This window comes from Capronia coronata (genome assembly GCF_000585585.1).
Source record: "Capronia coronata CBS 617.96 chromosome Unknown acBCG-supercont1.4, whole genome shotgun sequence".
NCBI classification, from domain to species: domain Eukaryota; kingdom Fungi; phylum Ascomycota; class Eurotiomycetes; order Chaetothyriales; family Herpotrichiellaceae; genus Capronia; species Capronia coronata.
This window is the reverse complement of record NW_006912896.1, coordinates 2,625,851-2,649,706: the sequence shown is the minus strand read 5'-3', so window position 1 is coordinate 2,649,706 and position 23,856 is coordinate 2,625,851. Positions and strand designations below refer to the sequence as shown.

Below are 23,856 nucleotides of genomic sequence, written 5' to 3'. Positions count from 1 at the left end.
GAAGCAGAGGGGTATATTCTGTATATCTCCACCATTCTGATTCTAACTCGAGAAGGTGGATAGGATGTTGGATGTCCTGCGTGATGCCCGTGTAGATACCTGAGCAGCGTCCCTTGCGTGTGAGTGTTTGAAGGTTAGTTATTTCAGATGTGTGTCTCATCAGAATCTTTGAGGATGGCATGGGCAGCGGGTATATATAAATATGAAAACCTAGATATCACAATCTCCAAGCACTGATTGCACCCAGGTCTTGGGGTCCATTGTCACTCGAAGTGTACCGCATAGCACTTGTATCAACGTCTGACTGCAGGCGATGATAGGTCATAATGTGAAGTAGTCACAATCATCCCTGGGAGTTGCTTTCTCGATGAGTCAAAGGGATTTATATCCACAAGAGATGCGCAAGCAAACACCAAAGTGAGCGTCCGAGGGTTTCTTCCCATGATTTGGAGACTGTAAAGTCGACCCAGCTTCACGAAACAGATACCCAGACAAGGTTACGGAGTCAGGTCATGACACCGTATGCAATCGCTCAGTTCATCCAGACGACACCAAGGCAGTGAGCGAACGAGCCAACGAGCGCATCATGATGCTACGAAAGGTTCGTAGAGAAACTCACGAAAACAGCTCATCAACTGAGCCTGATCTGCTCTGCTCAATATGTCAATGTGCTTACGGCAATATCAAGTTGCACGAAGGTGTTCGACTTTGAAGCTGTGATACTAGGTAGATAGATACCTAGGTACTACAGCAGATAGATTTTGGCATAAATAGAGGGCGCACGTGATATGAAAGAGTCACGTGATGGCCACTGGAACATAACTCCACACACTAGTATGAATGAGGACTAGTGTCGATATGAAGCATTCTCGCTCCTTCTTTTCCTCGTTTCCCTTCTTATTGCTCTCCCTTTCTCTCTGTGTCTCTTCTCTTCTCTTCTTGTACCTTTGTTTCCTTCAGGGTTCCGGTGATAGCGTCCATCTCGGGCTGTTGGTATCATAGTGTCGGCCGAAGTCGCGGAAAAGCCATCTGCTGGACGATATCCGTACGATATCCGTACGATATCCGGGAGTGGCACGGTTGGACACCTCGCCAGAGATATGTTCAGCTCGCCCTGGACCATCTGCGTGGGCCTTCATATTGGCTCCATCGTCTCAGGGCCGCGAGTCGCGGACTGTGCTCGGCTTCGTGACGACTCGCCGGGTTTGTTTCTCAAGGTGATGCAGAGTAGAATGCTTCAGAGAGCAGAGAGTGCAGACTCTCGCCGGTAAGGGTTAGATGACTGCGCAGTCAATCCACCGCTCACTCGATTGAGCAAGCCGTCGCGGTTCAAACAATCGTCCCGAAAGCCATGATTGTGGCAGTATGATGTTGTCCAAGATGCAATATGAACCTTCAATTGCTCCAGCCTAGAGGATTGTCGAACATGTCATTGGTGTACTGGTAAGATGCTGTGTCGTATGTTGTTGCGCATGTCCAGGGGTTCAGGGCCCTTGGTGTAAGGTCGCCGGCGAATGAAGGCATCCCGAACATGTCATCATCGGGAAGCGGCGTGTCACAATACTGAGCCCCATTCGCCCACGGAGCGTCTCCTCGGTCCATGGTGCGGGCTGATTGAGCGGATTGCTGCCGACTGGAGTCAGACGCAAAAATGGAAGCCTGTCTGAAACCTGGGGTATCTTGCAGCTCCACGTGGTCCTGCACGGGTGATGTGTCTGTCATGGTAGGTGACGAACTGGAGGCAGAAGGCGATTCTTGCGACTTGGAATTGTTGATGCTATCTTCGCTATCGAATTCGGCCAAGTCAAGAGGATCCAAGCCGAGGGAGAGCATTATATCGTTCACGTTGGGTTCAGCACCCCCGGGTCTCAATGCCAGGACTCTAGACTCATTTTCTACCCTGAGGCGACGGTATAGAGTCTCGACGCATTCGACCAAGGTGGCTTGCTGCCGTGCCAACGTTGCTGCATATCTGGGCACACAGTTAAATACCGACCTCTGTTGAAGAGGTGATAAACTTACGCCAATACAGACTGTGGTCGGGAGCTTTTCCGAAGGTGGCTGTAAGTACAAGATGTTTTGCAGCCCTGGCATTTTTTGCATGGCTTTTGCCCATCACACTGTTTGATATTAATGTGAGTTCTCCCCCCCAACACCGAACGACATCAGCCGTCAAGAAGAGAGACCGACCTTTGCTTTCTTCAGCCGGCAGAAATCACATGCGCGGAGGGTACGTTGTCCTTTTCTCTTGATCCCTGACGAAGATACTTTGCCGGGTGCTTGGGATAGAACCTCGTCAAGCCCGTGGGCGACCTTCCGCGTGGTACGATTTCCTTCTCTTGATAGCATTTTGGGCTGATCACAGGAAACGTCGAGGTCGGGGGACTTGTATTGATCTTCAAACCGGGGATCATGTGTCGTCTTTATGTGCTGATGTCAATACCTATATGGCATGTCAAGTCATGTCAAGGTACCAAGGTGTCAATGGGGGATCCAGGGTAAGTCGAGAGGATGTAACAAATCCTATGAACAAGATCTCAGGACGATGTAGCAAAAGAACCACTCGAGGTCATCGCGCTGCCCTTGTACCTTGTAGGCCAGCTCGGCACGCATGACGCCAGGCCAGCATAAAAAGACAAAAGATATGAGGGAGACTGAACAAATCAGATCCTTCCAGCCACCTTGAGAAGGGACTGTGGATTCAGGCGACTCTCGTTTCAGGGTCCAACAACAACTACACAGGTCCTAGTTACTAGGTAATTCTCTCGGACCCCTCGGACCCCCGGCTGGCTAGTAGACGAGGTCGACGATGAAATGACAGAAGCCAATTTGGGGACGAAAGCTTGCACTGCACTGCAGCACAATGCACATGCGGACTTTCAATTCCTAGTCATTTCTCGACGCATACGTACCTCGAAAAGCCAGACCATGGAGGCGGTGGGTCGTCTCCCTGATGGATTGCAGAGTCGGGCACCCATTGGTTGTCGGTTCCGGACAGCTCGCCGACCAGACCTGATATGGATTTCCAGGCCCTGGCATCACGCAAACATCTCCTGATGCGCGAGGCTAAGAAGGTCAGGAGGGTCAAGAAGAACTCCGCCCAACTCCAGACCATGCCGCTATTAACGTTGTCAATCATCGCATGACAAAGATTGTCATTGCAAAGAACGATTCGTGAGCTAGCATTGTCATCCAAGGCGCCCGAGATATGTCCTCGGCGCTGGCCTGGTATCTAAGAACCGTGCGCCCCCGGCATGTCATGGAAACTCAATTCTCAACCCTGGTGCCACATATGATGGTTTCATGTGCCATGGAAACAGAACGAAGAAATTCAGAAATTCAGAAATTCAGAAATTCCTGGAACATCTTCGTAGGGGCCGTCACGGTATCTCTAAGACGAGAAAAGATATAACAACAATTCCATGCTCGGTCGAGAAGACCTATTGTCTAGTCACCATGAGTATCGACTCTGAGAGCTTCAACCTCAAGCATCCAATAAATCAACGAAACAGACCAACCGTCTTCAATAAAACAAATCATGCCATTGCAGTCTACTGCGCCGACCTCCACAATGATTGACAACTGGCACAGACCTGGCGACCAGGTTGTTCGCAACCTCGCCAAATTCTTTTATCTATCTGAAGCCATGTTTGCAGCGGTAGGCAGCACCACCTGAGGAGCTCTCATGTACTAGTTGTCCTCTCCATCTCCCGTGCTCAGTACTGTGATATTCTCTTCTGCAGTTGACTGCGAGAGCAGAGCACCGGCGGATTGGGCAATGACGGGCATGGAGGCCCCCCGCGCTCTCGCAATGACTGACCATGATACTGACGAGTTCGTCTCTCCACAGATTGTTCTAGGTATTGTCAGCTGGCTCCTCTCACACTACGACGACACGCCGGTGTATCCAGGAGGGCGTCTGATCTGGACCGAAATCATCGCCAGCCTGGCACTCCTGTACACGGCCACCCTTGTCTTCACCTTCGACCTCTATCCGATGTGCTGCGCCATCCTCAACATATTCTTCTCGTTCGCCTTCTTTTCCTGCTTCGGTGCCATGGAGAATTTCGACATTGAGGAGAACTGGATCGGCTGGCGGAGCGAGTATGGAGAACCATACCGTCCATGCTGGAGAGCAGTCTCGGCCTTCACCTTCCTCAGCGGCGTCTGGTGGCTTGTGAGCGCGTTTCTGGCCTACAGGACTCCTGTCAACAGGGAGCCGCATCACTTCGTGCACAGAAAGCCCAGCGCCGGGTCTAGCACGTTGGCAGCAAACGAGCAAGTCTAATAAAGCTCGGCTCTTCTAAAACGAGATCCTTCCTATAAACCACATGGGGTTGAGTCTTTTGACAGTCTTCCGCCCTCCGCAGCGGGCCCCCCTTAATTGATGTGGTCTCCGATGGGGGATCTGGAGAACATCTGTACACTATAATACGTGGGTTTGTTTTGCCTTTGGAAAGGAAAAAGGGATTGTGTCAATATCGATCGGAAGCGCTGGCAGTTACAACAGTGCTGGGAGGAAGATGTCAAGCGCTATACAGCTGAATCCATTAATGTTTAATTGTTTAATAGTCTCGACTTATATTGTCTGTTAGTTTCCAATAATTTCCTCGAGGCGATAGCCCCAGCTTTCAAGTCTCAACATTACTGATAGATGGCCTGCCCACATCTCGCTTCGTTTTGCCTGAAAGCTGGATCTATAGACCCGGGCTGACTGTTTTTTTAATTAGTCATGAATCTCGGATTCGGCAATCTGCATGATTGACTGACTGATGGCTGTTGACATGGCACCTCAGACCAACCTCCGGCATTGCGTCGCTGCTTCGTCGCCAGATCAAGCCCAGTTCAATATGTCCTACACAAATTAACAAGGATACTGGCTGAGGCTATTATGACTCTCTACAAAGTATATTGGACATTCCCTGCTGTGTCCTCGAGAGCAATTGGCTCAGTATTTAGCCACTGATGGAGAATGTTCGCTTGCTATGCCGACTATTGTCACCTATTTGCACATGCGAGGCCAGGGGTTTTGATATCCACTGTCACAGCGTCGTCCTGACTTCGACCCCAAAGCACAGCATATGATGCTCGAGGACATTCCCGCTCAATTATATGGACAGTATGTACTAGGTGAGGTGTACGTACTAAATGATTGAGAGCCCCTGTTTATCTGGACGCGAGGAGACAAGCGAGGTTCACTGGCACTACCACAGGCAATAAAAGGTCGAGGACGAAAGTGGCTCGGCCAAACCCGGCAGCCATCACACCACCTTCATCTCTGACAGCTGCTCTCGCTTCTTTTTCTCCTTGTTATGTGGCTGTTCATTACATACTAGGTACATCCCTTACTAACCTTCAGCGACAGGGATCTAGCTGCTATTCTAAGCGGTCGTATCGAGCTCGAGCTCGAGCCTGGCTACAGTGTACTAGGTAGGTCCTGGTCGATGGTCATGAGTTACACGCAGGGTACCAACTGTCTGATACGGAAAAGGCGGCCTCGTTAGGCGAGGGAGACCATACCACTCAGCACAGAGTCCTAACTCCTAACCAGTACTACTAGTACTGCCTACTACTATCGGTACCTACTGACTGAGGTAGTACCTGGTAGTACCTGGCAGTGCAGTGGCAGTGGCAGTGGTACTGGTGCCCTGACCATTCCCAGCACTAAACTCGGCACGCACATCCTCGCGAGGTCATCGTATGAGCCTGGCCTGAGAGGCCTCGAGCTGCAGTGAACTGCCCAGAAGCACATGGACCGCTTTCCACTAGGTATTTCATCTCCCCGTCTACCTCTGTTACTCCCGGCCGGTTCCCCTCCGGAGGTAAGAAACCCTAAAAAACATACAAACACTCAAACAACCATCAACGACAAGAACCTTAGGACGATTGCTTTCTTAGTATATCTTACATCACGTCAACACTGATTCTCCGGTCAAACCTACTGACCATACATTGCTTTCCCCTTCCCTTTTCCTGATCGACCTAAGACTGCTTCATGCTATCTGTCATCAACCCCGATACCATTGAACGCTCAGAGACACCAATCCCTGAAGACGCAGCATTTGCCCACCAGCCGTGGGAGAGCGACATTGAACCGGAGTCGCTCGAACACGAGGCGTATCGGCTGACCTGGCTGGCGTCATGGAAGCTACAACGAGAATATGAGCTGATCGAACCCGACCTGCGCAAAGTTATTGGCGACGTCGCGGTATGGACTCACGCAAGTCACTGTGTGGACGCCACCGACCAGAGCTCGGCGACGGCAGCGTTGGCGGACAACACTTTTGCATCACAAACAGACGATTGTATGGATCTGGATGCACTTCAGGCTCCCATTGAGCAAGGCCAGCCGCAGCAGGAGCAGCAGCAACTGTTCAGCGGAGAAGAAACCTACTCTGATGAATCCCTGGCGCTCCCGGCCGTGGAGGAAAATGGCGTGCTGCAGCCAGTACCCACGAAACCGAGCGCGGTGGTGGTCACAGAAGTAGATTTGGATGACGTTGACGCCAATAACGCCAAAGAGGTTGACCCCTTCTCCGACGACGAAGAGGACTCTACCTACGACGGAAGTAGCGACGATGGAGACATAGATGACCGCAACGACGGCGGTTGGAGCAGCGATGGCGAGACCTACTGCGGCGATCACGACGAGGACTGTATCCCCAAGCACCAGGAACAAGACATAGCCGACTGCGGGCGTCTTTCGAGAACGATCGACTTCAAAGAAGCCGAAGCGCACATGTGGGAGAGATACACAGCCCTGGAGCCCGCCCTACAGTCACAACCACAGTCCCAACCACAATCACAACCACAGGAAGTGTACCTCTGATCGCTAGCGGCTTTTTCCCCTTGATTCAAGATTCAACGAACAAAACCTGTACCGGGAGACATGCGTCTCGTCTCTCTTTTACTGAAGCTCTTTTTGCCAGTGTATGTTGAGTAGGAACACATGTCAAATCGAGTCATGACAATGCTCTACTCGTCCATTTACCCGAGAGCAACTAATGTCGCCCTGGCGACGGCCGTGCCGGGAGCAGGATCTGCCACTTTTTCAGTGGCTGAGTAGTGTGCCGTGTACCCAGGAGGAAGCACACACGACACAAATCCCTGAAGATTCGGACTCGAGATCGGGGTCCAAGGATGGCGGGACGGACGGCCTCGTGGTGATCATAAGATCGATACCCTGATCGTAAGATGGATGCCCGAGATCCGGGGATCTCTTCCAAGAGAAACCCCCGATCTAGAACAGCCACCGCGGTTCAGGACGAGCCGAGAAAAAAATAAAAGAAAACTAGAAATCACTTTAGACTGTCGCCGGTGGAGGAGGCCGGCATCTAGAACGAAGAGGGACTTCGACCGACTTACGGCCGGAATAGACATATAACGACGGTTTCATCGATGAAGACAGACAGAATAAATGTCAGATCTGGAACAACTAACATGTATTCACTACCTCGTACCCGGTACTCTGTACTCCAGTGTGACGCCGGCAGCGCCGCAGATAAGTCACTTCGATGGTTCATTCCATTGTCTTCCTCTACTACCCGCCGGTGATATTCTGTTGTAAAACGTCAATGATAGAGCTGGATATCACCGTCGTGGATGAAATGACGTCTTCCGAAGGAAGCCCGGCGATCAGAGGACATGCCAATGCTCTTGAGGCAGTTAATGAGCCGGCGAGAGCGGGCTTTCCCCGGGCAAGGCTCGGAGAATAAAACTCGGCTTCCAGGAGAAGACGCCTATGGGTGGTATACACGATGTGACCTGAAACCTACACATGAGACGTGGAACTATGGGACGTAGAATACGGAAGGAAGTACGAACATGATTGTGAAAGCTAGTTGATCTCAGTGGCTCATTGGAAAATGTAACGCCTTAATAAATGCCTCATCTTTTGCGCCCTCATGTTCGCGCTCGTTTCGGCGAATTGTGCTCGAGGACAACAGATGCCAGCACTGTATGTATACTGTGTCAGCTGCATCTTATGGGCAGCTCCGATGCGCATTTGCGCATAGAATAGCCACAAAGAGGCATCGAGGTACTTAGTCTTATTATGCATACTTTGCGCGTATCGAAATTGTCGTATTGTTGACGAGGCTCGGCTCAGCTGATTGGCAACAGAAATGCCGCAAGGCTGTGGCGTCAGGGGCTGTGATGGCGCATGCCACTTTAACATGCCGGCGAGGCTGTAATGATTACAGGACGATAATAGCTTCACAACACCGAGTAATGACATGGTCTGATCGACAGGTCTCGATGACATGATAGATGATCGATCGCCTGCAGTGCCCGGTGACTGACCATTTGGTACTGATTGAACAGCAAACAAGGCTTACAGGAGGTCTCTCTGCTTCTCGAACCACACCTCTTCCAGACTGCCTGGGTGTCTGTCTACCCACCTATAGGGTTCAAATGCGGACGGCGTATCAAACGGAGGTTACATTCTGTGAGCGCGAGTCTGGGATCGAGCCCTGGGCCCTTCTCACCCCATCCAGCAATACGATGATTTAGCAACAGGACTCGTGTGCTGATGTCTACTTCATCTTGGACTGTTTGCTGCCTACGGACGATCATGCAGCGTTTCCCTCGAATCGATTGCATACAATAGCATACTGGCAAGGTCATGTCCAGAGCCAGACACAGCCTCACTCTGCCGGCCACTTGTACTCGGAACCGGGGTGGTCCTCTCTCAATCTCGGCCCACGACCGTCCTGCAGGTAATTCTCCCTCGCCGTCGACGCGGCATAGTCGTCCCAGAAGACACCTCTGGCTCTCAACTCAGGCAGGAGATATTGGATGATATCTTCAAAGTCGCCCGGGTTGACGGCGTACGAGACATTGAAGCCATCGATGCCCGTTTCGTCGACCCACCGCTGCAGAATGTCGGCGACGGTCTTGGGCGAGCCGATGGCTCGAGGATGAGCGCCTCCAATGGCCAGCTCCTGCGCGACTCGCTTCTTGGTCCACTTGACGCCATTGGTGCCGGGGATGGTGGCCGACCAGGAACTCACCATGCTCTGGATCGAGCCGGGCCCGGAGAACTGGAAGTCCTCGTCGTCGTCGAACTTGGACAGATCGGTCCCCGTCCAGCCGCCGAACAGCGTCATCGACCCCTCCATGTCCGCGTACGTCAAGTACTCTTCGTACTTGGCCTGGGCTTTCTCGTCCGTCTCGTCCACGATGATCAGCACACCGACGATCAGCTTGATCGTGGACGGGTCGCGGCCTTGCTCGACCGCCTGTTTGCGGATGTCTTGCACCGACTTGCGCACCGAGTCCGTCGTCATCCCGGGCAGGAACATACACTCGGCGTGTTTCGTCGCAAACGCTTTTCCCGCCGAACTCGTCCCGGCTTGAAACAGATACGGCGTCCGCTGCGGCGACGGGTTGACTCCGAGAGGCCCGGCGGACCTGAAATACTTTCTAGAAACAAAAAGGTTAGATCAGTAATGTTCTCCAGCTAGACTCAAACTCCTCTTGTTGCAGAGGAGACAGCGATGTTGGGGAATGCTTTTTGAATATGCATGTGTATGCATGCTCACATACCCTTCATGATGGATCTTGCGTACACGACCTGGGACGGTGTATTGCTTGGTGTTGACGTCTCTGACCACGGCGTCGTCTCGCCAGGTGGATTCCCAGAGCTTGTACGCGACGGTCATGTACTCGTCGGCCATCTGGTAGCGTTCATCATGGGGGATTTGGTCTATGAGGCCGAGATTCTCCGCTGCCGCTTGCAGATGGCTGGTGACCACGTTCCACGCAATGCGGCCTTTGGTCAGATGGTCTAGCGTTGCAAACCGTCTGGCCAGAAGATAAGGAGCTTCATAGGTGGTCGACGCGGTCACCCCGAATGTCAGATGCTTGGTCACGGCTGCCATGGCTGAAATGGGCATACTGGGCTCGCCCGGTTAGTGATTGTAATATTGCCCTTTAACCAGATCCGAGTTCTCACAAGGGGTCAGAGATGGGAAACTGAGCAGCTCCAGGAAGTCCAGGTTCGCCATTGCCCGGTCCTTTGTACACGTCATATTGACCAAGCACGTCGGCAATGAAAAGGCCATGAAACTTCCCAGCCTCCAGGGTCTTTGCAAAGTCCGTCCAGTACTCGATATCGTTATGCTGAGACGTCCGATTCCTTGGATGCCTCCATAAGCCTGAGGATGTCAATACGCGTGCTCTCGTGGTTGATGGGGTCCTCTAGCCCTACCTGGGGCCAAATGTCCAGGCGTGTTCATCGTAAAGGCATTGAAGACCCATTGCTTCGGCCTCGACGACCCTGTCTCCGTGTCCGCCATACTCTTATTGACTTCACTTGGAGATCTGGATATCTCTTCAGATGAGACTTTGTCTAGATAAAATGAAAAAAGGCATTCAGGCACAGCCTTGCGCTACAGGGATATTGTCCCAGTGCCTGACAATGTGCGGTCCTGCTTGGTTTCTTGGGACCTCCTCCAGGGCTTGTCGCCCGACCAGGCTACTCTCCAGTCCATCTTACATATCCATCAACTCAAAACCGTCAGTCTGGCTGTGCAGGCCAATCGATGCCTATCATCCCCCTGCCCAGAACGTGTAGACATGGTTCTCATCTGTTAGTGCCTTGGTAGGATTTGGGGCCCCATATTTCACAACATTATGCCGTATTGGGCCATTAATACGGGGTCATTTCAGGGGCTATCCACACCTTATCCCCTTAGTCGTTTCTTGGATGGACGTCTGGTGTCTTAGTCTCTGAGCACCTCATTTTGGCTCCAAAGCACATCATCTCATGGCTACACGCAATCATAGGTTGTCTCTCCACAGTGCCAAGGTGTGGTAAATCGAAGCTCCTCGTCCTCATTCCTCAGCTCGAAGAGACGGGCGCCAGAGGGTTCCTGTTGGTGAGACAGGGACCTACCTGATATCTATCAAGGTAGATAGCACTTCTGAAAAGGTATTCAATGTAGGCGTCAAAGGCAGGAGTACTACATTGGTAGCCTAATCGCCATAGAGTTATCCTATAGTATCGTCCTTCTGCCTGATGGAATGTAGAGATGCTCACTGAATTTCGTCCGCCGTGTTTGAGCATGACAACATCTGCTGAAGAATGGATTATTCCCGGCTCTGAAAGATGGAAAGATTATGAAACTTGACACCTGATATACGTATGTATGTATTAGTATTACCCTTCACTTCTAATACTCTCCCGCGACAACCCAATCTCAGTGGTCAACACTCCCATCTATACAGAATATCTGAATTCCGTGTTCTGGATGTCAGTCAAGTCGAGGAATTCGTGATTCTTCTCCAACACGAAATCCGGCCCTCTCTCGGCCTTCTCAGCATCCCGCTTCTTGTTTCGATAGACGTACACGAGACGGATCAGCCACAGATCCACCGTGATCAAGAAGTAGAGAATGACGATGGAGATCTTGGCGGGTAGATATCGAGGCGCATCGCGGGCTTGGAAAGTCTGAGGCGAGATGATGTTGCCGACAGTATAGGCAATGGTCCCGATCGCAGTCACGGTGATCTTCTTGGTCGACCCGGCCACATTGCTGGCCTGCAGACCGAGAATCGTGGTCCAGCCGATGGGAATGCCACCACTGAGATAATACCCAACTAGGGCCGCTGCCTTGTTGGTCGCAGCCATGAGGATCGCGCCGACAAAAGAAGGAATGTGGGTGGCGATACAGCAGTAGAGACGTTGCTGAGTCTTCATGGCAATGTAGGTCACTCCCACAAGCACCACAATCTCATATGCCCCCAGGGGCGTCACCAGCAGAAGAGACTGCGTGGCGGTATACCCTAGGCCTGTGACGAGGACGTTTCCGAAGCTGGTTGCTATGCTGTTGGGGATGTTTGCCGCGAAAATCCAAAACGCGTACAGCCAGGTATTAATGTCGGTAAAGGCTTCTCTGAACTGATCCCATTTGAATGTTTGGCTGCCGATGCCTTGCTCGTTGCTTCGAAGGCGCTCAATGTGTTCAATCTTTTCTTCCGGGGATAGAAAGCGGGCGGCTGCCGGGGAATCTGGCAACAGAAACCAGAATAAGATGCCGACCACGACCGTGAAAAGCCCGAGGACCAAGAAGATGACCTGCCAACCCTTCAAGGAGGCATGCACGTCTCCACCCACGTGGGTAGCAACGCCGTATGCGAAACAACCGCCCAGCAGCTGCGCCCAACCACAGAAGCTGAACCAGATGCCAACTCGGAATGCTTGCTCCTCCTTGCGATACCATTGACTGGTGAACACGACCCAGGCTGGTACAATGGCGGCTTCTGCCATGCCCAACAGGAAGCGACATGCCAGGAGGCTGCCGTAGCTTTTGCAAGCCGAGAATGACGCGAGAACGATTCCCCAGATGGTCACATTCACGCTGACATATTTGGCCAGAGGGAAGACTTGGAGAAGCCTGATGGTAGGGAATTCGAACGCCAGCTGACCAAAGAAGAAGATAGAGGCGACCCAGTTGAATTGATTGCCTTCCAGGTGCGCACTCTGCTTGAGACCTGTCACGCTCGCATAGGAGATGGCGATCTTGTCGAGGTACTGTAGGAAGTAAACCAAGCAGATCAAGGGCATGACATGATAGTCGATTCGGCGGAGAAGGCGTCTGGAGCGCTCGCGATCCAGAGGTTGCTGCAATCCACCGCTTGCACGGAGGATTTCCAGCGCCGCATCACCCTTCTCCGTGATGGACGCCTCGACCGGCGATGTGACTGCCGGTGTTAGGCCAGCATCTGGCGCGACAGTTTGGGAGACATATCCCTCGGTTTCTTCCTTCCCCATGATGAGGTGTTGTGGTCGCAGTGCTCACTCGATATCTCGTCAAGTCCATCCGAAGGGAATAGTCAGGGAGTTCCGTATCCACGGGACTGTTGACTTTATCATTGTCCTCATAACTGTCTTTTTTCTCGTGGTTCGACCGAGCACGCCATCAATGGCGACAACCCAGGACCCCCGCATCTTCCAATCAGAAATCGTCCTGTCCGGACGTAGTTATCTGACCACGGCTCACGGCAAAAGGACAAGGCTTTGGGCATGTCTTCGCGATCAAATGAGACGTACCTTAGCTCTCGCTGGGTTGCCTGATTTTGACCTTTCCTTTGCGATGAAAGAGCTGCCGTGCCGTGTGGTCTTGCATCCACATTGCCGTAGATCTAAAACTCAGCATCGAACAAGATTGTCATACCAGAACTCCTCGTGATGATTGGTACAATGTGTGTTTTGAGCAAAGAGTCATGGACGCTAAATTTGCATCATCAAGCTTGTAGTTTATTGGCAGGGATAGCTTGCTTCCTCTGTCTTCAAGGACTCCTCGTGGGGTGACAGCGCGCATGGTGAGTTCATACAGAATATATCGTACATAGGTGAACTCACTCATATCCCTAGGTAGGTTCGGACAAACTGTACTCGAGCCAAGCTGGGATAAGCTTTTGTCAAGAGGGTAAAAGAATTTCAGCCATTGGCATCTCGCACTGCGTACGGTATGCATTGGATGGGTAAATGCTTGTGCTGAAAGCACAGATCTGCCCTGCATCTCCTCCTTCAGTAGTGCCACATACCTGTCTGCGGATCACACATGGTACGAGTATAGATGAGCATAGAGCGTGGTAGCTCGTTAGGTAGGTAGATAGAGCCTGCATCCTTTCTTACAGGCGTTGTTGACCGTGTATTTAGGAAGACTGGCGTTGATAGAAGAAGGCTCGATGCACAAGATGGACCTCGACCCCGAGGGGGAGATCTGCTTAGTCATATGTCGCTGCTTTTGAGTCACGTGATGGGCCTCAGCCTCATCGTCGAGCCTCCTTTTCTTGGAATGCTTCGAATACAGGTAGTCATAGTCCTTGATCCGTTATCTATGGGATCTGCTCCAAGGCCGTAGCAAATGTTTTATTATTGGAATAGATATGTCGTAGATACTAGTCGCTGTAACCTGTCATAACGCTTCAAGTTGTGATAGTACATCGAGGCCAAGAAATTACCCCAGATTCTACAGGACTGGAAGTTCAAGCGGCGACCCGAAACACGAACATCGTGTCCACCTTCCACTGTCCACTGTCCACTGCCACCAGCGCAGTTACAATAAAGCTCACCTAAAAGTCCAGCCGTCTTGACCTTTAAACACAACACAGACATCACGGAGACATGATACGCCAGTGATCTAGACCTCTCTCCAAGCACAGCCTTCCTGTGCAAACACTCTAGATACGACACGCTGGCGAAATGTCCTCCCCTCCCCCGAAAGTCTCGCTGTATTCGAGCAACGGTACGCAACACTCGCCCCCAAAGGCCTTCAATGAATGATAGACTTCCACGGCAATCTCAATCTCATACTAATCGTGCGAATGCTGTTGGCAGAATTGAAAAATGCAACCGACGATGCCCTGACCCCCTACCTGACGACGCTGCCGAAACCGTATACCTTCAAACAACAACACTACGCTACCAACGTGCGCCTGGTACTCGGGTACGCCGCCGTCATCATCGCGGGTGTTTTGTTCTACGCGGACTACAAGCTCGGCTGGGACGCGACAAAAGCATACACGGGCCCGGCGTGCATTGCATATTTCGTCCTGAATGGCGCGTTGACGTACTGGATCTGGGCCGTGGAAGCGGGCACGGTGTTCGTGGGGACCAGAGAAGGTGGTCAGAAGGTTAGCATTCCCCGTAATTTGACACTGAGAATCGATGTCGGTGGATGTCGTCTACCTTCATATGATCCAAGAGGAAGGAAGAAAGAAAGTTTCTGTATAGCTGACCGCGGGGTTTTCGTACAGTTGACCCTCAAATCCTCGACGCAGAAATACAAGCCGATATATAAACTCAAAGTCACGTACGAGGCGCCCTCGGGCAAGAAATGGGAAGACAAGGAGATCGAAGGCTCGTTCACGCAGTGGTTCAATACGCACGGCTATCTCCAGAAGAAAGAGTTTCAGGCTTGGCTAGCTGACAATATCGAGGTTTTGGGCATGGCCGAGAAGGAGTCCCTGGATAAGAAGAACAGCAGTCGTGCCGCGTCGACACCGTTGACTGTGAACGGCACGGAAGCCACTCCTGCAGTTCCCTCTTTCGCGACTGGCTCAGAAGCGTCCGCCGTACCGACCAGTGCGAAAAAGGGGAGGGGGAAGAACAGGGCGTGAGCTCGTCCTTACGTTGATCAAATACAAAAGACATCTGGTCTCGTCGTCTGGCTCATCCGGCCCTTGTTCCTCTGCCTTGAATGCTCTTCCGGAGCGGCAAGCTCGATCACATCTCCAGAACTTGCGATGCTCAATGTTGAAACTTAGATCCAAAAGTCGAAGATGGACCGGGGCTGACCACTGCAAGGGCTGACGGCCAGAAGTTGACGACGATCTCTGCTGACCGATGCCATCAAAGCTGGACGTTCGGAACGCCTGAGCATATTTCCGTAACGATGAAAGGATCTCGGCAGCGAATTTGGGCCTTCATAAGCTGCAGTTCTGCTGCAGATGGTCCCTTTCGATACTTGTCCCAGCTCGACTTTGTGAGGAGGAAATGCTAGCCTGCGTTACGATGGGCTGGCCAGGGCAAATGTCGATGCAGACTCTACACTTTGACAGGTGGATGAATTGAGCGTACTGGGCCTTTCCATACGAAAGATTCAAAATCCCTCCAAAGCATTGCCATGGGAAGGGAGGCCTGGACTAGGAACCAAAATCGCCCTCCGGTAATCCGTGCAGATGGTACCATCGATCCCTGGATGTCCCTCTACGAAAACCGGAGATGTTACACGATCTCAGGGAGAGCCACAATGGCCAGTCCCTTACTCAATCTATATAGCCAGGACATCCAAGGTAGACACGACATGGCCATGTAGAGTTATTAGCTCGTCAGATCAGTTGACTGGTCTCTGCGCTGTCCCACCGCCGCACACCCTGTACTAGTAGCAAGATATCACTCGAAGACTGCTGCTTTGTTACACTCCTTCTCCGATAATGTGTATTCATTGAAATCAATCAATCCGGTCCAAGACCATTTTAGCTCAATTCAGATTCATCCCGTTCGCTATTCCCTTGATTGTACGACATATCTTCCTGGCCATAAGCGGCATGTGAAGACAGTCAAGGTTGGGCACTTCCTCTCCATCAGCTCTGGGCCCTTTGGCCATTCCTGCCACCGCATGACATACAATGCTCACTCGCTTCACGAGGCTCTCTATTCGACCTTCCAATTTACAACAAAACGGAGATGACGGATGGCGCCAACCCTTCTTCATCCGTCCGAACAGAAACCTTGACCGTGACGCCCGATTTGGCCGAGTATGCCATCTTCACGAGCGCCGCGACTCGTCCGCCCGTGACAGACTTCCCGTACAGCTTGAGTGTATGTGTCGTATTTGATAGTGCCATGTCCGTGCCTTCCAAAGGCTGCAGGCCGAGACTTTGGGCGAGCTGTTCCGTCGCTTCTGTGATTGAGAGGTCAGTAAGTGGGTTTTCTGGGCCCGTGAGATAAAGGCATTCACATCGAACTTACCTGCTATGCTCTTGATAGCTGAGAGTTGTAACGTCTCACTTGCTTCTTCGCCATTGGCGCCAGTCCCCTCCCAGATGTGGTCGAAACTTCCGGCAAAGGCGGGCAAGACAAAGTCCGCACCAGTCAGCTCCAGATTCTCAACTTCGTATTCGTCGTCGTAACCACTTTCTTCGGCTTCGCCTGTTGTCGGGTCGATTTCCTTGCTGGTGAACTTGAGGACATTGGAGAAGGTCGTCGTCGGGAAAGACTGCTCGCCTCCCAGCTTCTTGAATGCGACGTAGACCACACCGGGCTCGTTGGTCTTCAGAGCGGTTGCAGGAATAATAAACTCTTCTTCCAGGATCGGCTCCTCGTCCTCCGACGGAGATGTCAGAACCGTGACATTCTCTAGCACCGTCTGGTCCAACGTGTTCTTGATGTCATATTGTATGACAACATGCTCCTTGAATATATGTTTGACAGCCGAAACAACGTACTCGGTCTCGCTCTCTGTGAGCTCCACCACAGGACTAGATTTGAGAACAGGGCCATAGGCAGCAAGCTCTGGAATTCTCGAGAAAATTTGGGTGTATTTCTGAGCGGCTGCGGCGGCCGAGGGCGTCTCTGAAAGCCCATTCGCCTTTGGTTTCGTGGGTCCTGTGCTGGGTGCCTTCAGGGTAGGGGTGGCAGTGGTGAGCTTCTTCGTTCGTTCCTCGGCCAAGGCTTGCTCGTGTGAGACAACAGGAACGGCGTCGATGTCGAACGGCTTGCTGAAGATAGACTTGTCATCTGCTGTCACGTACATGACAAGCTTATGCTCGAAGGTAGACAGGGAAAACATAGAGTCGTTCTTGATGAATCTTTCGGCGATCTCATCGTCCTCTTGCATCAACCGCAAATTCAAAGCTGCCCTGTCTCGAACCTCATCATCGGTGTCATCCAGACACCTCTTCAGAAGAACTCGCACACTCTTCTTGACCTCGGGATCTTTCTGTCCTACACCGAACTTGGCAAGGGCGGTCACTGCTGCTGCTCGGACCAGGGCATTTTCCAGAACCACCCGATTGTAAATGTAGCGGATGTATTTGGTGGGCTGAGGGGTCTTTGGTCCTTCCACGCCGATCAGGTGCAAAATCCGCACAGCCAGCTTGGTGAACTCGCAGTCCTCAATGAACTCGCACAAGTGGGACAGAGTCTCCTCTTTGCTGCCGGGCACAAACTTGATGAGGTCAAACATACTCTCTACTACGGCTCGTTTGAACTCGTAGCCACCCTCGTCGCGAAGAATGCCACTCAAGAAAGTGAGCATGCCGGCTTGCTTGCTGGGAAACTTCATGCAAAGAGTGCGGATCGCTTCAACAATTGTAATCTTAAACTCGTCGGTGATCTCGGCCATGAAACTGGATATTTGCTTCATGAGACGGTCGACGCTGGCCTCATTGCCGGTCTTGAGAAGAGTGGTGATGGCAAAAGTGGCGATAGATCTATTGCTGTTCGAGATCAGAGCCTCAATGTCCGGATTCGCAGAATGGACAACCTGCGGCTTGAAAGAAGCAAAAGCGTGCAGAATGCGGATCGCCGCGAATTTGGTGACCGCTCTGGGTGAGGTCAAGAAAGACTGTAGAACGTGGATCGCCTGTGCAGCCTCCGCGTCAGTCACGTCGGGCATGTTGCAGATGGCCTTGGCAGCTTCGAAGTTGACCATCTCGCTCTTGTGACGCAACCAGGTATCAAGCATCTGCATCATGGGCTTTCTCAGACCCGGATCCTCTTCCGCAAGTCGAGCTGCAAGCCGGACCAACATCATGACTCCTGCGGGACTCTTGACCACTCCGGCAGCCCCGTATTGCTGGACCATCTTGACTAAAGCCATCCTGTCGTGAGATCGCATCTGGAAGAGGAGACCAATAGCATGATATTGGTTCATATAATTCGTGTTGGCCGCTGCGAGTGAGTGGGACGAATTGGTAGAGAAGCTGAGAAAGCCACCTCCAGACTTGGATGAAGATGCCGCTTCTTGAGTCTCGCTCTGCCATCTCCTGACAACGTCTCTGGCGATCGGGAGCAGATGATATGACGAGACCAGGGCTGCCGAGGAAACTGCGGGAGACTTGTCCACGATTGCGGTCTTAATCAATCGCTCGATCCCCTGAACGGTCGTCGCGTCGATGACCCGACACAAAGCGCGAATAGCATTGGCCTTGTACACGATCTCACTTCCAACCGTCATGTCCTTCATAATAATGCTGGTGGACATTATCACATCCTCGGCAGTATGTGCCAGCTCCTTGAGAACCAGATACACCATTTGACGCAGGGAAGGATCCTTGTTCTGGAAGAGTTTGGAGATGCCGAAGAAAAGAGTCGTGGCTTCATTTGTCGGGAACTTCTCGCCCGTGAAGAGAAGGACGGCAATCTTGGTGAGAAGGGTTCGGCATTTCCGTGGAGATATAGGAGACGAGTTGAACAGTCGAGCTGAAGCGCGGTCAGTTTGGGAGGGCACACAACAGTTCAGGGAAGGACAATGTTACCATCTTGGAAGACTGAAGTGCGATCCAGCTTGAAGCCGGGGTGGTCGGCATCCTCGTCTTTCTTTGCGTAACTCATTGTGACTGTTGATCCCGCGCAATGAGTCGGTCGATCTGGGGGTCCGAATGAGGGTGATGAGGATGGCCAGGAGGCGGCAATGAACTGGACGTGTCTTGCAGTGCACTACCGCAGGATCATCTCGTGGAGGACATGGAGGCGGAGGTCGAGTTGAATGAGCGGATAGTCAGCGTGAGGGCACGCTGTTCAATTGTCAGAGCAGAGCAGAGGCAGAGTGTTCAAGTCGTGGAAGGCAGATCAATCGTCCCAAGCAACTTGAAGTCAGTCGGGGAGTCGAACGTGTCCTCGCCAAATAATTATGGCGTCCACCGCAGACTGCGCACTGCAGACTGCACACTGCACACTGCGCATTGAACGGTGGGCGATTGAAGTGTGAAGCGCACCAGCCACAGTTCTAGGTGGAACAGCCACATTGTGGCTCACTCAAAGTGCCTCACACCATATACGAGTTACTACTCCTCTGAACGACGGACGGCCGGATAGACCACTGACTTTCTCTGGTTCATATATCGTGTCCTTTCTGCGTCTCGACTGAACACTTATACTTACACTTTCGCTATCCTTCTTCTACGCTGTATTCATTGTCAGAAGCTCAAAATGGACATGCCAGTCAATGTCCCTGTTGACGACCCAAACGCCGACACTGAATGGTGAGTACATACATGCCTTAGCCACGTGAAAGCCCTAACAAACGAACTACAGGAACGACATTTTGCGGAAACATGGGGTCATCCCAGAAAAGCCGAAGGATCCCGAGCCCATGATCCAAGAGGCCATTTTGGAGGCCCAACAGAGAGCCTACGAAAACCGTCTGGAGGACAAAGACCTCGACGAACTCCATGATTTGGAGGACGAAGAGGACGAGGCGTTTTTGGAACAGTACCGCCAGCGGCGTCTTCAGGAGCTCTCCAGTCTCCAGAGGAAGAGCGTCTATGGCCAAGTCTTCCCCCTGCAGAAACCCGATTACGCACGAGACGTGACGGAGGAGAGCAGCAAGGCCTTTGTTCTGGTCAACCTGACTTCTTCCCTGGGCACTAATGTGGAGTCGAGGGTCCTGTCCGAACTCTGGAGACAAGCTGCCGCCAAGTTCGGCGACGTCAAGTTCTGCGAGATCCGCGCCAATTTGTGCATAGAGGGCTATCCCGAGAAGAACACGCCCACCATTCTCGTCTACAAGGACGGAGACATCAAGCGGCAGTTGGTGACCCTCCGAGAGCTGAACGGCCCCAAAACCAGTCTGCGGGATCTTGAAGGGATTCTCGTTGAGGTTGGCGCCATCTCCGAGAATGATATGAGGCTCAGGCGGAAGAATAGCGATGACGAACTCAACGACAGTCGCCAACCCGCTGCTGATGATGATGAGGACGACGACTGGGATTGATCTGTTCGCGGACGACCCAAATGTCAAGCGGCCGCCACTTCTACGGATGAAGTCTGAAAGCAAGAGGCCACAGTGGAGTGCATCCCTAATCTCGCCGGAACAGTCCTCAACGAGTCTCTACTGCGGCTTTTGTGCGAATGCATTATGAGTTGCAATACTGGGCGCTGTCAGCGAGACTTGTGGCTTCCTCCTGATACCACTATGGTACTGCCTTACGCATGCTGGTGGCTACTCCAAGAAGCCAATGGGCCATACATGGCATGGTGTCCGGATGCTGGCCACCATTCAGCCTCAAGGGCGAGAAGTGTGCGGCTGCGCAGGTGAGAAATATACAAGTCCACCCCGCCAGTAGCGGGATCAACACAGCGCATGAACAAGGAAGTGCCCCGGCGAGCTATGGAGGTAATTCATCAGAAGCGAGACTGGGTGGTCCTGGCCATCAGGTCAAACCATGTCGGGTCTCTGTCGTCGCGGCTGGCAAGAGAAGTGTGTGCTGGCATGACGCCGAACGAGAGTTCAAGGCGAGTCGTCTTCCAAGTGGTACAGGTCGATGTTCTCATGTTGGTGGGTCGGCTACTGGCCCACGAGGTTCATCTGACACAGAATCGATACTTGTGTATCCAAAAACTTCATGCATATGAATACTTGAGTCTGTCAGCCTAAACGGCCCGTCTCCGCCCGGGTCGCATGCTGAGAGAGCCCACGAGAGTAATCGGCATGCCAGTGATTCAGAAAATAGCCTGCTCCAATTGTTGTAGTAAATCCATGAACCTGTGAGGCCATGACGGCTACCAGCTCCTGAAAACGCCAACGCTTGCCCTGCAAAATTTAAATAGGTGGTGGGCGCCATTTCAAGGCGGCCGAACATCAGATCAACTCATCTCGCCCCCCAGCAACAGCACTCTCAGCAATCGCTTTTCGAACGTCGCTCTCCAAGAAAATGGGTCCTTGTCCATCGCATCGTGCCATCTTCTTTAGACGCTCGCAGACATCGCCGACATCGACCAGGCCGTCGCGGAAGAGCTCGTGTGCTTGAATATAATCCCAGGTTGCTCCAACACCAAGCAATTGCTCGCCGGTCTCGCTGTCAACCGTGATGGTTCTTAAAGTCCCAAATTGGGCATATTTTGAATTAGTCTTCAGCCCGGAATTCACGCTGCTCGCTGGGGAGTGGTCCCTGGGGGGCCGGCGGTCGGTGGGAACAAATCCTAGGGGGCCGACCAGCTCATCAGGCTCCTCCAGGAACGGCGTCGGACCATTGGAAGCCGATCCTGATGTTGCTCGCAGAATCTCATTCTCAGTCGCAATTTTTGCCAATTCACGGCGAAGCCGTTCGTTTTCGCCTTTCAATGCAACAGAGTGGTGCTGTAGATTGGTCATCTGGGCTTCCAGCTCTTTCAGGTGTCTCTCCTTCCGTTCCCGAAATGCACGTTGGCTAGAGTCATGGGTTAGCGCGTCCTGCTTTTCAAGGCTAATGGTCTGCTTACGCTGCTCTATTTTGCGCCTTTCTTCTGCTTTGTTGTGTTGTCATCGTGGAGTCTTTCTCTTCACTGCTGCTCCTGCCCATAGCCGGATCCTCCGGTGTCAGATCGCTGCTCTTGAAGTTGTTCATATCCATATCAGACATGGATGTCATCGACTCGTTTGGAACGACGGAGGGGTCCTCTGGCGGTTGGGCGGGCACCTGGTGCGGTTGCGCGAGGAAAGTAGTGGGATCGTAATGGAAGCTTTGTTGAAACGCCGCAAAGGCGGCATCGTATTGTTCCTAGGACGCTGTTAGAAGAGAACCAGAGCATTCGACAACGACTCACTGCTGAGGGACCAGCCCGGAGCTCGTCTAGCTGGGTTTCGTGGGCAGTGGAAGATGACTGCGGCGCCCGAAAAAACTGATATGGTTGAGGTGCGGACGTGAAATATGAATAGTCCATGGTGAACGTCGAATCGAAAAGAGAGATTGCGATACCAAGTCCGGCAAACGTCCCCAGGAGGGGCGTCCTTGATTTTCGAAGTATTTGATGCCCCGAATATCTATTGTACCGGCCGCCAGCCTTGATGCCGTGTCTTCACCCCCACTGACAGTCTCGTGTGGAGAGTCTGTCACCATCAACAGAGGTAATATCACACCCGATACGGCCTCGGATAGCCTCAGATAGTAGTCAAAGAGCCGGTAAAGTCTTTTTTGTTATTTGTCGCATATACCGATTTGTGAGGTGGAGAGACAGATGCAGGAGGTAGATCTACCGGCTGATCATTTAGTAGAACAGATCTCTCTGCCAGTGGAGTTGGAAGATTGCGCGGTAGAGGCGAGTGAACAACGAAACCTCTAGACAGCGAGGTCTGGCCGGGTTTCAGGCCCAGCAGAAGCGACTATACGTTTTCGAAGTTGACAGCGAGGGTGGGAGAGCATGCGGAGCAATCGGCGGAGGGCTTTGCTGCAGGGCAGATTGGTCCCAGGACAGTGGGAGTGGCAGCGGCAGTGGCAGTGGCAGTGGCATGTACAGCAGCAGTATGTACTTAGTACTGTATTACTACGGCAGTGTGTGTAGAGAGTAGTAGTCTGGTACTGGCAGTGAGTAGGTGAACGCGGAGGGATTCCGGGCTAGCGAGGCTCTAAGGCTAGGCCTGTCTATGGAGTTCTTTGGTCTCCAAAGCTTACTACTTGCAGTAGCAGGCTAGGTACTTACTTACTAATAAGGCGTCCCCGATGGGATACTCCAAAGGGGACTGGAAGATGTCGTTGAGTGGGAACGAGCAAGACAAGCTGTTGGCCGATGTGCGAGCTGGGTGATGAATCGTGGCTGATACAGGTTTCGTACCAATACCGATGCATAAGAGCTAGATCCGCGGAACTGGAAGCCGCCCAAGGTAAGGTACGGTACCCTACCTGGTAATATGGTTGCAGCTGATCTGTATTCGTACTACAGACGCGAGCACACTCCATCGTCCACCACCCCCCTACGATTAGTATCTGCGACACAAATGAGTTGACCACCAGCACGGCTCTCGTCAAGGCTCTCCAGCATGGGTCCTCGTGTTTGTGTACTGTAGCATTGTTCACCTGCACCACAGGTACCTAGGTACTAGTAGTTTCCAATATGGATTGGGTATCTACAGATTACTACCTAGATACCTAGGTAGTATTCGGTGTCCTCGAACCTATACCAAGGCCAGAAACCAGATTCTGTTATAGTTACACCTGCACCATACCCTTGTCTTCTCTCACCTGCGACCCTGCATCGCTCTGTCGCACAGAAGGGACCCTAAACACCGTCACCAGAGCTATCCAACGCGATGCTGTTGGACGACTGACTCAGCAGCCTGACATTGCGCATAAACCTATCCGTCACTGACCAGCGGTTGAGGATCCCGCCCTCTGGCCGGTGGCCATCAACCCAAGCAGAAACCG

General features: G+C 52.2%; 9 protein-coding genes across 9 annotated transcripts; 4 read left to right on the top strand and 5 right to left on the bottom strand.

The window, feature by feature from the left end:
• Window positions 1-1,395: 1,395 nt before the first annotated feature.
• Window positions 1,396-3,139, bottom strand: A1O1_05489 (uncharacterized protein; the record flags this gene model as incomplete). Its single annotated transcript, XM_007726375.1, has 3 exons — window positions 1,396-1,972; window positions 2,023-2,061; window positions 2,913-3,139. The coding sequence occupies 3 exons, from the start codon at window positions 3,137-3,139 to the stop codon at window positions 1,396-1,398; spliced, it is 843 nt and encodes a 280-aa protein (XP_007724565.1).
• Window positions 3,140-3,850: 711 nt separating this feature from the next.
• On the top strand, window positions 3,851-4,288 carry A1O1_05488 (uncharacterized protein; the record flags this gene model as incomplete). Its single annotated transcript, XM_007726374.1, has 1 exon — window positions 3,851-4,288. The coding sequence occupies exon 1, from the start codon at window positions 3,998-4,000 to the stop codon at window positions 4,286-4,288; it is 291 nt and encodes a 96-aa protein (XP_007724564.1). The 5' UTR covers window positions 3,851-3,997.
• A 1,707-nt stretch (window positions 4,289-5,995) lies between these two features.
• A1O1_05487 (uncharacterized protein) lies at window positions 5,996-6,829 on the top strand (the record flags this gene model as incomplete). Its single annotated transcript, XM_007726373.1, has 1 exon — window positions 5,996-6,829. The coding sequence occupies one exon, from the start codon at window positions 5,996-5,998 to the stop codon at window positions 6,827-6,829; it is 834 nt and encodes a 277-aa protein (XP_007724563.1).
• A 1,816-nt stretch (window positions 6,830-8,645) lies between these two features.
• On the bottom strand, window positions 8,646-10,298 carry A1O1_05486 (alkanesulfonate monooxygenase; the record flags this gene model as incomplete). The annotated part of the gene is made up of 4 exons (XM_007726372.1): window positions 8,646-9,423; window positions 9,547-9,897; window positions 9,956-10,157; window positions 10,211-10,298. 4 exons carry the CDS (start codon window positions 10,296-10,298, stop codon window positions 8,646-8,648), a joined length of 1,419 nt encoding a protein of 472 aa, XP_007724562.1.
• A 923-nt stretch (window positions 10,299-11,221) lies between these two features.
• On the bottom strand, window positions 11,222-12,775 carry A1O1_05485 (uncharacterized protein; the record flags this gene model as incomplete). Its single annotated transcript, XM_007726371.1, has 1 exon — window positions 11,222-12,775. One exon carries the CDS (start codon window positions 12,773-12,775, stop codon window positions 11,222-11,224), a length of 1,554 nt encoding a protein of 517 aa, XP_007724561.1.
• A 1,437-nt stretch (window positions 12,776-14,212) lies between these two features.
• A1O1_05484 (uncharacterized protein) lies at window positions 14,213-15,129 on the top strand (the record flags this gene model as incomplete). Its single annotated transcript, XM_007726370.1, has 3 exons — window positions 14,213-14,255; window positions 14,348-14,643; window positions 14,767-15,129. 3 exons carry the CDS (start codon window positions 14,213-14,215, stop codon window positions 15,127-15,129), a joined length of 702 nt encoding a protein of 233 aa, XP_007724560.1.
• Window positions 15,130-16,182: 1,053 nt separating this feature from the next.
• Window positions 16,183-19,069, bottom strand: A1O1_05483 (uncharacterized protein; the record flags this gene model as incomplete). Its single annotated transcript, XM_007726369.1, has 3 exons — window positions 16,183-16,415; window positions 16,484-18,937; window positions 18,994-19,069. 3 exons carry the CDS (start codon window positions 19,067-19,069, stop codon window positions 16,183-16,185), a joined length of 2,763 nt encoding a protein of 920 aa, XP_007724559.1.
• A 597-nt stretch (window positions 19,070-19,666) lies between these two features.
• Window positions 19,667-20,450, top strand: A1O1_05482 (uncharacterized protein; the record flags this gene model as incomplete). Its single annotated transcript, XM_007726368.1, has 2 exons — window positions 19,667-19,719; window positions 19,772-20,450. The coding sequence occupies 2 exons, from the start codon at window positions 19,667-19,669 to the stop codon at window positions 20,448-20,450; spliced, it is 732 nt and encodes a 243-aa protein (XP_007724558.1).
• An 867-nt stretch (window positions 20,451-21,317) lies between these two features.
• A1O1_05481 (uncharacterized protein) lies at window positions 21,318-22,378 on the bottom strand (the record flags this gene model as incomplete). The annotated part of the gene is made up of 3 exons (XM_007726367.1): window positions 21,318-21,885; window positions 21,938-22,215; window positions 22,262-22,378. The coding sequence occupies 3 exons, from the start codon at window positions 22,376-22,378 to the stop codon at window positions 21,318-21,320; spliced, it is 963 nt and encodes a 320-aa protein (XP_007724557.1).
• Window positions 22,379-23,856: the final 1,478 nt, after the last annotated feature.